Here is a 15,458-nt window from a genome sequence, read left to right on the forward strand (position 1 = left end):
AACCATGCCGACAATTTCTGTTAACGTGGATTCAACGCACTTCGACCATTTTAGTTTGAATGACTGGGTTCCTCTGTGAAAAATAGCAAAGAGCGGAATTAATTTGCATTCATAAATCATTAATTCGCATTCCATCGTTCTGTTGTCAGTCAAATCAGGCGATGGGTTTGCCAAAGGTTTTGTCGCATTTAACTTATTTCCCCGTGTGCTGTATACTGATAATTTCCCATCTTCCATTTTAAATACCAGGTTTTACTTAAAGCACATCAGATTACTACGAGGCTTGCAAATAACAGTCCTGGCACCTCCTGCGAACCATCTCACTCTGGTCTGCAATGAAGCACACTGCACTTTGCTTTCAATTTATCGATATAGAGATCCTCTAATTGTCTGTTTAAACAGGGTCCCATTCCATGCGGGGATCAAGCTGGGGACCATGGACAAGAGGCGGAGCACAAACCCTTGAAGGCGGCCCCTCGCTGGTATTTGGAAGCAGGATTGGTGAAGGAATACAGCGGGTCGAGCCTATAAGGATCCACCTACCAGAGTTTAAGCGAAAGATTTTTTTCCGTTCAGAAAACAGCGAGCCAAAGACGAATCGGAAGTGGGTAACGTTTCATGAGTGCTTTAGTATTTGAAAACTGCACGTCCCAGACATTTTACTGGGGTGGATTTTATTGCAATTGTCCCATTGTTTCCAACTGAAAGACGTACTTACAGATGGAAAACTAGTTGCAACACTCAGCCTAAAGTTTAGTAGCCGAGCGCCATGAATAGGGCTATTTTACACCGAGAAATGAAGACTCCTGCCCTTCGTCCCTCATTGTCCGGAGTTTGAGGTTCAGGACACCAGAAAAAAAGGGGAACGAATGAAAAAGAAAGTTACGTGCCAGTAGGGACCTCGTCAAGTGAACTGATACTTTTATCAAACTTATATCGTTTTCTTCGTCTGTAAAACTACCTTTGAACCGTGTGGTTCTCCTTACACGTTTCAGTAATGGGGGCTGTTCGGTTTGGAACATTGCTTTTCTTCCTTGCGAACAGGCTACTCGGTGCTTGCGCCGGTTCGGGGGAGTATTGCCACGGCTGGTCTGACAGTAACGGTAGCTGGCACGCGGGCTTCCAGTGTCCGGAGAGATACGACGGCCAGGAAGCCACCTTGTGTTGCGGATCCTGCGGGCTCAGGTATTGCTGCTCTCTCCTGGACAACCGACTGGACCAGGGCGTTTGCAGCAACGATAACAGTGCGCACCAAGAACCGGGCTCCCACGGAAAGTCGGTATCCGGTAAGTTCACTTTCTGCTGTTGGCATCTTCTCTTACGACCCTCTCCACGAATGAATTGGAGTATCCTTAGAGGTGCTTTACTAACGTGACACAGAATCCACAGCAAATTAACTGCAGTAAATTGGAATCCTCGGAGTATACGGGCTAACATCACAATAATCGGCCACCACAGCCTCCGATTTGATCCATATGGTATGGTTGGCTAGCCGATTACAGTTGTTCGTTACCATATGCCTTTGATGCAAATGGAAAATAAATCAGCCTCTCTTTGCTGCATTGGAGACCATAAGGCCCACTGTGTCTCTATTAGGAACACCTATCCATTTTTCTGTATCTCTGCTTTTCTCTCATTACTCCATTTTAAGGTACTCGCTTTAAGGAGAGTTTGTTTAAAGTGTTGCTTCTGGGAGACATAATTGAGTTAAATAACACAAAAACTGGTCTTTGCTATGACCATGCCAACCCATCAACACTAGACCCGTTTTCCAGCATTATCCCACGAATCAATCATAAAACCATTTGATAGCTACGGTTCAGGTATAGTGAATTTAATCTGATCTGGGCTGAGCGTGGTGATTCAGGTGCTTGTCTAGCTGCTTAGGAGACTATGGACTCTAAAAGCAGCATCGTGACTATATATTTTAAACTCCAGAATCAGAGGACCTGTTGAATTAGATTAAATTATTATCTTCACTATAATTGTATATTTTAAGTATCTTGGATATGCTTTTGTGTGTATATATCCTTTCCTGAAGATGTTAAGTCCATCCTGGGGCATCGTTTTATTGTAAATGACATCTTAAATGTTTTCAGTTAGTCATTAGTCCCGTGTGAGTGTTGGCGGTGAAGGAAATGTAGTTCCCAATCTCAGACTGGTTACAGTATGGAAGCCACATGCACTACCTTGATGGAAATGCCCTCCAGTATTTCCACTTCCCTACCTTCTGGTATAGTCTTGATTTTATTTTCCTTTCAGTTGTTAATGTAGCTCTCTTTTGAATTTCACAATTGAATATGGCTTTATCACCACACCTGGCAATGCATACAAGACCCTAATCCCTCATCGGTTTGAAAAAAAAATCCCTATGATGGCTTTAATTCTTCTGTCATTTACTTTCTTTATATCCTCTAGTTCTTGGCCAGTTGAAATAGTTTAGAGTATAAGATTCTATTACCATCAGACAACCATGTGCAGGTAGCAGTTAGGATTGGGAATGTTGGAAAGTTTTCTCTAAACTAGTTGAATCTGGCCATGTTGGAATTCCAGCTTTTGTCCAAGAAATGATCAGTTAATTTGTTCCAATCTTTGATTAATCACAAGACCATTTGATAGCTATGGTTCAGATATAGTGAATAACTGAACTTTAGATAGGGGGAAGATAATTTTCAATTTAATTTATTCCCCATTCTTTACTAATTATTTTTTGCAAGTATATTATATGCAAGTATAATGATCAATCAATGTCATGGTGTTATCTGACTAGTGTTATTCTGACAACCCTGCTTCCTATATTCTTTTGTATGAACTTCTACTCTGTACAATCTGTAGCTCCATTGACATTTGTTATAAAGCTTTTCATGTTGCATCTGCCATCTACGTGGAAGAATGCCCCTCTTTGAGAGGAAGCTAAACATCTCCATTGAGAATCCTCCATCTATGCTGCTTTGTTCTCAAGGCACCAACCAGTGGAGACTATCTCATACTACATAACCTCTTAAAGTTTTTCAGAACTTTGGAAATCTTTGATTTTTCTCATAGCCTTTACAGTTCCAGTGAAAAAACTAATTCATTCACATCATATGATCCTACTGACTCTAAAATGAATCATTTCTATAGCTCAAATATAATGGCTCAATGTTATTTTTCTACTGTTATTGATATTAAAATATATATTTAATAACTTAAGTGACAAAAAAATATATAGCAGCCTGCTTTTGGTTTTGCCAAGATATTCAACAAGTGCTGGGGAAAGTATACAGTATATTTGTGCCTGTGTATATATATCTTTACATGAATAACTTCCATTGACCAAGTGGCTAACAGGACACTCCCCTAGACCCAAAACAAACTCTCTTTCTGCCAAGTGGAGATTACGTTAGAAGAAACTGAAACTAGGTTCTTGGAGCCTCCAAAAGGATGTTTATAACTGCTTGCGGACACTAGTTATAAAGTTCAATAGCAATTGGACTCCATGGAGCAATTTTTAACCTAGTTATTGAAATGACTATAATAAAAAGAATTGCCCACTAATCTTTCTCCTTTATAGAACTGCTGCAGGATTCATTCCGTGTCAGTTACCATTCTTTCTTACCCACTTTTTGACATTTTTGTGCATAATTTTGCAGGGTATTTACTGATAAGCCATTTGTCAGTGCTGGTGGGTGGGCTAGCTTCACAAATATGTACCTTTATCACTGACATCTATAACTAAACGTGTTCCAGTAGGTGTCACTTGATGCAGAAAGATGAATATAATGATAACCTTGCGTCAATTCAGATTAATTTTTTGTTCATTTACCCCAGAGTGTAATGAGATACCTTGCTCACATGAAGCAATTTGATGGTTATCAAATTCCTTATCAAAGTTTAAATATAGTATGTGCATGGTTCCCCTTATCCAGAGCACATGTTAGTTCTTCAAACATCTCCAATAAAGTGGTCAAATATCTTTTAGATCTTGAGCACCTGGTTGCAAGCTTCCTCCCCATTCCCACCCTATCTGTCCTCAGCCTTCCCTACTGCTAGGGTGCAACCAAACACAAACTAGAGTAACAGCGCTGCATATTCCACCTGGTTAGTCCACAGTCCAATTGTACAAACATTGAATCTTCTAATTTCTATTTCTATTCTCTGTTCCTTTCTCCTTGTGATCAATTCTCATTCTTTCTCATTCATATCCTCTGCACCCGCTTTCATTCTCCTCCCCCACCTAGCTCTGTCTGCTTATCACCCAGATGGTCTTCTTTCCCCTCCTCCCCACCCCCCATGGTTTTCATCTGCCCAGCATCTCTCTTATCTGATTCCATTCACAACTTTCCTTATCAAATTCCATAATCTGCAGCCCTTTGTTCTCTCCACATCACTCTTGGCTTCTGTCACTGTCTCCACCCTCCCCCCACCCCATCTGTCTCATTCTGCCCATCAGCCCCTCCAAATGCTGCACCCATACTGGCTGTCTCCTTTAAACCCTCACTCCTGATCCAGGGTCTGCAAGTCCTGTTGCCTCCACAGATGCCGGCAGACCTGAAGGACTCCTCCAGAACTTTATTTGAACCATCTTAATGTTGCCTGATAATCTTGCATTTTTCTGCATCCTGCAATCATAACTTTAATAATTTCTGGTATTTTCCATTAAGCAGATGTTAGCTTGCCAATAAATGCTGACCTTGCTCTCAGAGTCATTGAATTGAACAGCACACTTGTACACCTTGCTTTTGATACTATGGCCACTGTGGGGAAAGGGTTCTTACTATCAAAGTTCAAAGTCAAATTTATTATCAAGAGTACATGCATGTCACCACATACAACCCTGTGATTCTATTTTTGCGGGCATACTTAGGAAGTCTGAAGAACAGTAATGATACAGGATTAGTGGACAACAGACTGTGCAAATGCAGATATAAATCAATAGCAATAAATAAGGAGCATGAAATAACAAGGTAAAAGACCTTTAAAGTGAGGCCATCGGTTTTGGGAACACCAGAAGTAGAATGAGTATAGTTAACTCCTTTTGTTCAAGAGCCTAATGGTTGGGTGTTAGTAACTGTTTCTGAACTTGTGAGTCCTGAGGTGCTTGTACCTTCTACCTGATGGCAGCAGTAGAAGGAAGAGAGTATGGCCTAGGTGGTGAGGACCTTTGATGATGCTGCTTTTGTTTTACTATCTACCATATCTATAGCTCCAGCAATTTTATATCCTTCTATCAGGTTACCCCTCAGTGTCTTTCTCTCCAGGGAAAACAAACCCAGTCATAACTCACTTCCATAACTCAAGTCTTACAATCAAATTCATACACTGGTGAATCCCCTCAGCACATATCCTCCACACAGTATGGTGCACATAATACTTCCAAGAGTAGGTTGATGAGTGTGTTGCATCATGACATTCCAATTTTCACATTTTATGTCTGGACCAAAAAAGAAAATCAGGCCACATGCCTTCATTGTCTATATACCTTTGCCAGCTTAAAGAAACTATGGACATTATCCATAAAGTCCCTTTGTTCATCATCATTCTTTAGTGCTCTACCATTACTGTATATAACCTACCCATATTTGACTTCCCAGAATGCATCTCCTCACACTGCCATATAAGGCTGCAACAGGATACAACCTTTGTCGCTATCCACATGCCATGGGTATTTGTGTATTCCATACATTTACTAATCATACCTCCTATTTGGCTGAGGGTGTAATATCTACAACCTCTTACTTAATGTCAACAAGACTAAGGAACTGATTGTAGACTTCAGGAGAGGGAAACCAAAAGTCCATGAGCCAGTAATCATTGGAGGATCAGAGGTGGAGAGGGTCAGAAACTCTATATTCCTGGGCATCACTATCTCAGAGGACCTGTGCTGGACTCATCATATAAATAATGATTGAGAAGAAAGCACGACAATGTCTCTACTTCCTCGGGAGATTGTAGTGATTCGGCATGTCATCAAAAACCTGACAAACTTCTATGGATGTGTGGTGGAAAGTGTCCTGACAGGCTGTATTATGGTCTGGTATGGGAGCACCATTGCCTTTGAGCAGAAAATCTACAAAATGTAGTGGTTTTGGCCCAGTACATCACGGGTAGAACCCTCCAAACCATTGACCACATCTACATGAAACACTGGCATAGAAAAACACCATCTGTCATCAGAGATCCTCACCACCCAGGCCATGCTTTTTTCTTGCTGCTGCCTTCAGATAGAAAGCACAGGTGCCTCAGGACTCACACCACCAGGTTCAAGAACAGTTACTACCCCTTGGCCATCAGGTTTTTGAACAAAAGGGGATAACTGCACTCAATTGACTCTTTAACTTGTTATCTTCATGTTATTTATTTGCACAGTTTGTTTACAGTTCCTGTTTACAATGACTGTTCTATAGATTTGATAAGTGTGCCTGCTGAAAAAGAACCTTGAGGTTTTCAGTGGTGGCATGTATCTACTCTGATAATAATTTTTACTTTAAATTAATTTACTATTTACTTATTTAGAAATACAGCATAGTAACAGGCCCTTCCTGCTCATGAGCTCGTGCCACCAATTACATCTATGTGGTCAATTAACCTATCAATTCTTTGGAATGTGGAAACTGGAGGACCCAGTGAAAACCCACGCAGTCACAGGGAAAAGTATAAACTCACTACAGACAGTGGCAGAACTGAACCAGGTTCACTAGCGTTGTAAAAGTGTTAGACTAACTGCTATGCCACCATGCCAATCTAAACTAGGGCTAACTAGAGCTGTGGATACTGCTTTGAAGTAAATAATAAGGAGATGGATTCAACACATTGGGGAAAAGTATAGGTACAGCAAAAGGGAGGGAGAGCATTGGAGAGGTTGCTGAAGTCTCCAGAATGAAAAAAGGATGGGAAGTTTAGAATGACATAAGAATTTAACTTCAGGTAATGTGCAGACAAATTTGAGAAGAGGGATGGTGTATAGAGGACTAAGTGTTGTATTTGAATGCAAAGTGTATGTAAAATGAGGTAGATGAGCTTATAGCGCTGTTAGAAATTGGTAAATATGACATTGTAAATATCACAGAGTCATGGCTGGAAGAAGATCAGAGCTGGGAGCTAAACATCCAAGCATACGCATCCTATCAAAAAGACCGGCTATTGGGCAGCGGGGATAGGGTGGCTGTGTTGGTTAAAAAGTGAAATCAAATCATTAGCAACATGTAACATAGGATCAGGTGTAGATTTCTTGTTGGTAGAGTTAAGAAACTGCAAGGATAAAATCTTTAGATTCGTTCATCTGAATTGTACCCAGGGTGTGGGGTGCAAGTTACAACTGAGTATAGAAAAGATGTAAGAAAAGCAATTTACGATGGTTATGGGGACTTCTGTATACAGTCAATGGGAAAAAAAATTAGGTTGTAACTGGACTACCTGACCAAAGATCCTGTGATCTCTGGGTGGAAGGAGTTTATAGAGTGTCTGAGTTGGCTTTTAGAAGATCCTGTGGTTCAGCCCAGAAAGGAAAAAGTATTTCTGGATTAGGTGTTGCGTAATGAACTAGATTTGATTAAGGAGTTTAAGGTAAAGGAACTCTTAGGAGACAGGTATCACAATAATTTTCAATGCAGTTTGATAAGAAGAAGCAAAGATCACATGTAGTTCAATAGTTCCATTTAATATCAGAGAAATGTATACAATATACAACATTAAATTCTGTTCTTTGCAGACAGCCATGAAAGCAGGAGTACACCAAAGAAAGAGTGAAAAATGTTAGAAACCCAAATCCCACCTACTTCCCCCCTCACACACACAAGCAGCAGCAAAACAATGGACCTTCCCCCCACCCCAATTGCTTCAGCAAAAAGCGTCAGCCCCCTCCACACACCAAGCAACTAATAGCAAAGCCCCCAAGAAAGACCATGATTGGCAGTACAACAAAAACATCATTCACACGACAATTCAACATAACATAGGCTCTCTCCCTCTCTCCCCAATAAAGGGACAGAGAGAGGTGTCATCCTTTCACAGCGAGATGGGAGACATAACAGACAACTTGCTGATTTGTGATGATTAAAATCTACCACATCACCTTTTTTTAATTAAACACATTACGGTTAAATCTTATCCATTTCACTCCCACAACTTTTGAATGTCATGTGATAAGTACTGTATTGATCTCTGATACAAAAAATCAACACTTGCATGTTTAGTTTTTCTTTATCTGATTTTAATTATCATTCAAATATTTTTATTAAATGAGATTTTTAAATGTCTTTTTCTTTTCTTTATTTCTTTCACTTCCTCCATCTAATCTTTTCCTTTTTTCTTATGTTATTTATTTCACAGTCCCTAAGTCTGACTTGTTTAAGACTGCTTTACCAGTACAGTCGGACCTCCTTATCCGCAGATTCCGCATGCACGAATTCAACCAACTGCGAATCGCGAAAACCCGGAAATCCAGCACTTATTGTTCGAGCATGTGCAGACTTTTTTTCTTTATTCCCTAAACAATGCAGTATAACAACCATTTTACATAGCATTTACATTGTATTGGGTATTATAAGTAATCTAGAGATGATTTAAAGTATACGGCGGATGTGCGTGGGGTATCGTGGATCGGGATTTAAAAAAAATTGGAAGTTCTCTTACTAAGTAAGTCGGAACAGGTACATCCGGTATTATTTAGCATCAGTTAGTCAATTGTTTGCATAGTATATAGTATATATTTTACCTTTCTATGCATATAAAACACTTAAGAACATATGTTTCAGCGCCAGGCTCGGGAATGGAAGTTCTCGGGACTCGGGACAGATCGCTCCTGAGTGCGCTCTCCACCATGCCGGGTTGATGTGAGGATCAAAAACCCAAAACCCCAAAACCCAATAATTAAACCACTGCGTTGCTTAATAATAATTGTAGCTTTCATCGGGGCAAATCCTTTCTCATTTTATCCTTTCAAATTGTTCTGATTGTTGACCAACTATAGCCTAACGCTTTTCCAATGACCGATGGCGTTTCACCTCTTTCCGATCACTTTATTATTTCCACTTTACTGTATTTTCAATCGTGATTATTTGCGTGAACAGAAACACTGCGCATTCAGAGCTCTGGCGCCGGGTCCTAATGTCCACCGCACTGAGACAGGTTAAATAAGGTCTGGGGTTCCGCTGGGTCCTAAGGTCCACCAGATTGAGACATGTTGAATAAGGGACTTGAGCATCCGCAAATTTTGGTATCCGCGAGGGGTCCCGGAACCAATCCCTCCCCCCCCCCCCCCCCCCACGGATAAAGAGGGCCGACTGTACTCTGATACTGTGTGCTAATTTATTTCATTTCATTTGCAACTAAGAGTCAAAGTGATGGAAACGTAGAGTGTTAGGGAATGTTGAAGGTGATTTAAGTAGCTGATTAATCTAATAACCAATACCTCTTTAGATGTGGGAGGATACTGGAGAGAACTTGCATTGTCGCAGAGAAACTTTGGACTGGCACATTAGGATTCAAGCCAGGTTACTAGTGCTATGAGTCAGGAATTTCTATAATTGTGTCTGTGCTATACTCAATTTATAAGTTGTCAGTTAATAAAACTTAAAACTTGGGGAATTTTTGTCATACATGCTTGTCCTTATTTGTTACGTATGCTTACAAATGACTTGTAAAACTGACATTGTTTTCTCCTTTTTATTTCAGATTTGGTTATTGTTCTTTTTTGCTTTAGACATGTAACTTGCTGTTTGAATTGCGTCTTGGCACAGTCCGTCCATTTGCAGAAACTCCCTTTTGTTCTGCATTAGCACTACAGTATAGTGCTTCCCTTTTTATTAATAAATCCCTAGGTGACATTGACCTGAAATGGTAAGAAAGATTCTCCACAATGGCACAATTCAGGTAGCAAGTTGTAATTTTGTTTTTAAAGAGCTTTAAGGTCTTCCCACAATTTCTGCCCCTGTTGCATTGGATGCAAATGCAGTAATCACTGCCTGGCTGGAATTCCAGTGATTCAAGTGAGGTCAGTGGAATGTTATTGCGGAGAATGTACATTTGCTGGTATTTCATATGTTTAACAGCTGTTACTAAGGTTGCAACTCTACCCTCTTTTGGTATAGCAAAATATCTAGTGCCGCATGGTAACTTATTTTTAATGTTTCCTTTGCAGTTCCTATGTACTTGCCATTCCTCATCGTTGGTTCCATTTTTGTAGCCTTCGTCATAGTTGGTTCATTCATTGCAATTTGCTGCTGCAGATGCTTAAAGCCTAAGCCAGAGGAGAACCAGCAGGATGCCCCCACCCAGAGCCGATTACTGGAGCCCATTCCTCCTCCAACTGGTATCAGAACACCTTCCCGCCACTCTACCTCCAGCACCACAACAACGTCAACAAGAAGTTCTATGGGACGACAGAACAACATCTGTTCCATGGGCACAGATGGTATCAACCTGTACATGAACATGCCTACTAATTTCCCAGTTGTGGGATGTCATCAGGCTCAACAATTCCTTCCTTCCCAATCCACAGGAAATCCTTTTCTACCAGCACAATACCTCAGCTATGGCATTCCACCAGATCATACACTGGTAATGGCTCCTGCGTATGTGGATAGACCAGCATATGGACAGCAACCTAATAATCCTTATTCACATGGGCCATTAAATGCTGACCAGATAATATACCCTGCTGTGACTCTGTAACATTCATCAACCAAAGGAACTTGACTAGACTTCATGGAACCTTTAACATTATATTTTGGGTTAATAGATATTGAAAAATTTAGTCAAAGACAATAATTTTTAAAATGTAATATTTCATTTTAACCTTGCTGCAACATGTGAACTTTTGGTACTGGTCTGCTGTTCCCCTCTCACTGGCGTAAGTGAATCACTACAATGTGATTTGCTCCAAACCAGCCCTTTGTAATTCATTGATTTGACAAGAAAAGTTAGGAATATAAAGTAAGAAATTAAATTTTATTTCCATCAAGATTGTTACTAATATTAGTGATTAGAAGAAATTTGCATCTTTCAGTGATGCTCTCAATTCATTAAACCAGCAGGTAGAAATTTCCCATCGATCGCTTGTGCTAAACATACATGCATCATAACAAGTGTGCGATGAACCCCGCTTCTGAAAAATTTGTAGCATTGAAGTCAGTGGAGCCAAATTTTGGAAATGGAGGCCAGTATCTGGCTGCCACTCAGGTACAGTACCACCAACTAAGGATGAACCTTGGACCCACAATTTTGCAAATGACCTAGTAAGTTTGATCAGTGCAATATCTCTTGGAATGCAAAATCTTTGTTAATCAACAGCCTTCATTTTGTTTTATGGAAGTGACCTCTTCTGTGAAGATATTAAAGAGGAACATCCGTAGACTTCTCAAACTGAATGCAAACTGCAAGGTACAAAACTGTACAGAAAGATTCCAATTTTAGGTCATTGAACTGAGTTGGAGTTTAACGATTGGTATTGACAGAGCTCTGACGTACCGCTAGAGAACCGTATATGTTTGCAGATATGCAGAATATTTGTAAATACATTTGTGTATATTGTGTGGAAAAATATTTTTCTGGAAAATAACCCATATATATTTGCTTCTAAGCACAAATGCTTTTAACTGCTCATCAGGTTCCTTTGTTCTCAATGTGTTATACAATTTTTGTAAAGGACAGTTTTGTTTGTACATTTTCTCAGGTTGTAAATAAAAAGTGAACAACTGGCATTGCCATTTCCTCGGGTTACAAAATGTCACAAGAAACATGGAAACCAAGGAGTGTTCAGTGAGAGAGTCTGAAGAACACGTAACTGAATGGATCTTCAGGGGCTGTCTAGGAAAGGCAATGAACTGGCAAGGGAATAGTTTAAGCAGAAAAGATTTAAGATGACTTTGTAAGATGCTGAAAGTTCCGATGTGAATGGAGGATTGCAGTAAAGAGTGGTGGGGAAGGGAAAGTGTGGGGGATGGTAACCTCTAAAAGATCAAGAGTAGGTGAAGTATTAGTGCATGACTGACTAAAGGTAGAAAATAGCTGGGGGTTTAATTATTTGGAAGAATACATCTGTTCTCTACCTTTGTCAAATTGCCTGGTATAGAATGACAGGAATACATGTCACGGATGTTGAATTTCAGTTGTTGAATGGTGCTGCGTTGTTTGAATAAATTTGGAGAACTGGACTTCCAAACGATTACAAAAACTACTGGCATCTGGTTTGGAAAGGGATAGTTTGCTAATACAATACCCAATCTGCTGCTTTCTTTACAATTGTGGATTTGCTTTAAAATTCTTGTAACATTATAGGGCATGTGCCTAACTCCTGAAGCTGACATTTGTGGGGGAATTGTCATGCCATTTAGAAATGAATACATTCTGAGAGGAGATAGATTTCAGTGTGAGTCATCTAAAAATGTTGGCCTTTGTTCTCATGTACCCAAAGTTTTGGATGTGCTCTATCCTGGGTGATCATAAGTGCAGAGCTAGTCTGTCAGCATGCTCGTTGACCATGATAAGTATGCTGTTGTTCACATGTAACCAGATCAGAGCAATTTTGGCTAATGGTGTTGCCCATTGATGTCCCTTACTCAGAATGCAAAGACTATTTGCATGTATACTGCTAACTTGGGTATATTGGAAAAACATGGCAGGTTGCAGGAATACGAGTTCTGTAGTTTAGCAGTGCAAATATAAGCTACAGATGGGTTCTTTTTTTAAAAAAAAACATCAGGATCAGCAGAGTCTGTTGACATCCATCTGAACTGTTTCAAAGTTTTAAAACTGCCTTGTCACATATGCTTTGATCACATTCTTAGTCAATGGTGAATTTGTCAGTGTCATCCTCATCCACTATCCTCCAGGTGCTCTCATAATTCATTCCTATTTTTATATGCAAGACCAAAGTTTCAAATTTTCAGACTTGGTGGGCTGAATGGTCTAATTTTGTTCCTATTTCTTATGTGCTTCTTATCTTTTTTAACTGGATGCCTTTATCTAGTAAAATAGGTTAAAAGATTTTAAGTCAACTTCAGGATCAGAATCAGGTTTAATATCATTGGCATATGTCCTGAAATTTGTTGACTTTACAGCAGTAGCGCAATGCAATAAATAAGTATAGGGTGGAAACTGAATTACAGTAAGTGTGTGTGTGTGTGTAGAGATATATATATATATATATATATATATATATATACACTTACTAAATAGTTAAGTTAAAATAAGTAGTGCAAAAAAAAAACAAAGGTAATGAGGTAGTGCTCATGGGTTCAAGTGTCCATTTTGACGTCTGTTTTGCATGGGATGAAGAAGGAAGTAAAGAGGCAGGTATGGAATGGAAGGAAGCAGGAGAACAGTAAGAATAATGATGACTTGAATTAAATGTATATCAGGTGCAAGAGTGTTAGCAAGGAACGTAGTGGGTTTCCTTAGGAATCAAAGGGATAATTTATATCTGGTTTGTGTTTGGAAATAATGGGTGATCTATTAAAAACTGGTATGCTCCGAGAGACCAGCTACCTGGGGATACGAATGGACAATAAACTGGACTGGTCAAAGAACACTGAGGCTGGCTACAAGAAGGGTCAGAGCCATCTCTATTTCCTGAGGAGACTGAGGTCCTTTAACATCTGCCGGACAATGCTGAGGATTTTCTACGAGTCTGTGGTGGCCAGTGCTATCATGTTTGCTGTTGTGTGCTGGGGCAGCAGGCTGAGGGTAGCAGACACCAACAGAATCAACAAACTCATTCGTAAGGCCAGTGATGTTGTGGGGGTGGAACTGGACTCTCTGACGGTGGTGGCTGAAAAGATGTCCAAGTTGCACGCCATCTTGGACAATGTCTCCCATCCACTCCATCATGTACTGGTTAGGCACAGGAGTACATTCAGCCAGAGACTCATTCCACAGGGATGTAACACTGAGCATCATAGGAAGTCATTCCTGCCTGTGGCCATCAAACTTTACAACTCCTCCCTCGGAGTGTCAGACACCCTGAGCCAATAGGCTGGTCCTGGACTTATTCCCACTTGGCATGACTAACTTATTATTTAACTATTTATGGTTTTATATTGCTATATTTCTACACTATTCTTGGTTAGTGCAGCTGTAACGAAACCCAATTTCCCTCGGGATCAATAAAGTATGTCTGTCTGTCTGTCTAAAACTGATCTAGCTGAACATGGAGTTGGTAGAGCTTTTACATTCTCAGTTGGCAAGATTATTAGTAAAACTACATTTTGGTAACAAATGTGGCGATATGAATACTTAAGTAACAGACTAGGTCCTGATTACAGCATAAAATGATGATCCACAGGTCTAGCAGCAAGCCAGTTTTCTTTTACAATGGGTGCACACTATACCATAACTTTCTGAGACTTGGGTACCATCACTGCTGCCTTCCATGTCCCTACTTTTGTCTTCCCGGTTACTATAATCCACATCCCTATTTACTAGTTATTAGCCCTCACTATTCTTTCCCGTACAATACTAATATTGTCAACATGAGTAAATCTGCAGATGCTGGAAATAAATAAAAACACAAAATACTGGCAGAACTCAGCAGGCCAGACAGCATCGATGGGAGGAGGTAGTGACGACGTTTTGGGCCGAAACCCTTGAGTTCAGCCCAAAACATCGTCATTACCTCCTCCCATCGATGCTGTCTGGCCTGCTGAGTTCTGTCAGCATTTTGTGTTTTTAACACTAATGTTTTTTTAAAAGAGAGGCCAGGTAAACAGCAGGCCACTGAGCCTTACATCAGTCGTGGGGAAGCTGTTTGAGAGAGTCCTGAGGAATAGGAAAGAGCTGATCAGGATAGCTGACCTTGTGCGAGGGAAATCTGTCTTATTAATCTAAGCTTTTTGAGGAGGCTGCCAACAAGACTAATGAAGACAATGATAGACAGTACATTGTTTATATGGATTTCACATGGTTGACTGGTTCAGAAGGTTAATGAACATGAGATTCAAAGCAAATCAAAAATCAAAAAAGTGGTGAAAAGAGATAGAGGGTAGTGGTGGAAGGAAGTTTGGAAGTCTGTGATAAAGGTTTACCTCAAAGACTGGTGCTCTGATTCATATTTGTGATAAATGCTAATCATTTGTGTTGTATTGCAACTTTGAAAACTGGCTGGATCTGGTTGCCACACTATATGTGGTTGTCCTGGAGAGAGTGTAGAGAAAATTTCCAATATCTTGCTGTATTGGAGGGCTTTATCTAATTTCTGCTCATAACTAGTTTGGGTTTGATTTCCCTGTAGTGAGGTAGGATGAAGAGTGACATAATAAAGACATAAAATTGTCAGAGCATCTTTTTCCCATGGTTAATACAGCAACAAAGACAGGGAGATGAGGAAAGCAAGGAATAAAAATTCAAAATGGGACGCTCAACCCACCTGAATGGAATGTGTGCTAGGTTGCTGAAGAAAGTAAGGCTGGAAATTTGAGAGATAATTTCAACGATCTTTTAACTGACCTTCTACAAAGGAATGGTACCAGATAACCTGAATT

At 40.1% G+C, this 15,458-nt stretch overlaps 1 protein-coding gene across 1 annotated transcript; it reads left to right on the forward strand.

Moving 5' to 3' along the window:
• The first annotated feature begins 450 nt into the window (after positions 1 to 450).
• On the forward strand, positions 451 to 11,681 carry shisa2a (shisa family member 2a). Its single transcript, XM_073058051.1, has 2 exons — positions 451 to 1,286; positions 10,121 to 11,681. The coding sequence occupies exons 1-2, from the start codon at positions 998 to 1,000 to the stop codon at positions 10,651 to 10,653; spliced, it is 822 nt and encodes a 273-aa protein (XP_072914152.1). The 5' UTR covers positions 451 to 997; the 3' UTR covers positions 10,654 to 11,681.
• Positions 11,682 to 15,458: the final 3,777 nt, after the last annotated feature.

Source organism: Hemitrygon akajei, chromosome 10 (genome assembly GCF_048418815.1).
Source record: "Hemitrygon akajei chromosome 10, sHemAka1.3, whole genome shotgun sequence".
NCBI lineage: Eukaryota > Metazoa > Chordata > Chondrichthyes > Myliobatiformes > Dasyatidae > Hemitrygon > Hemitrygon akajei.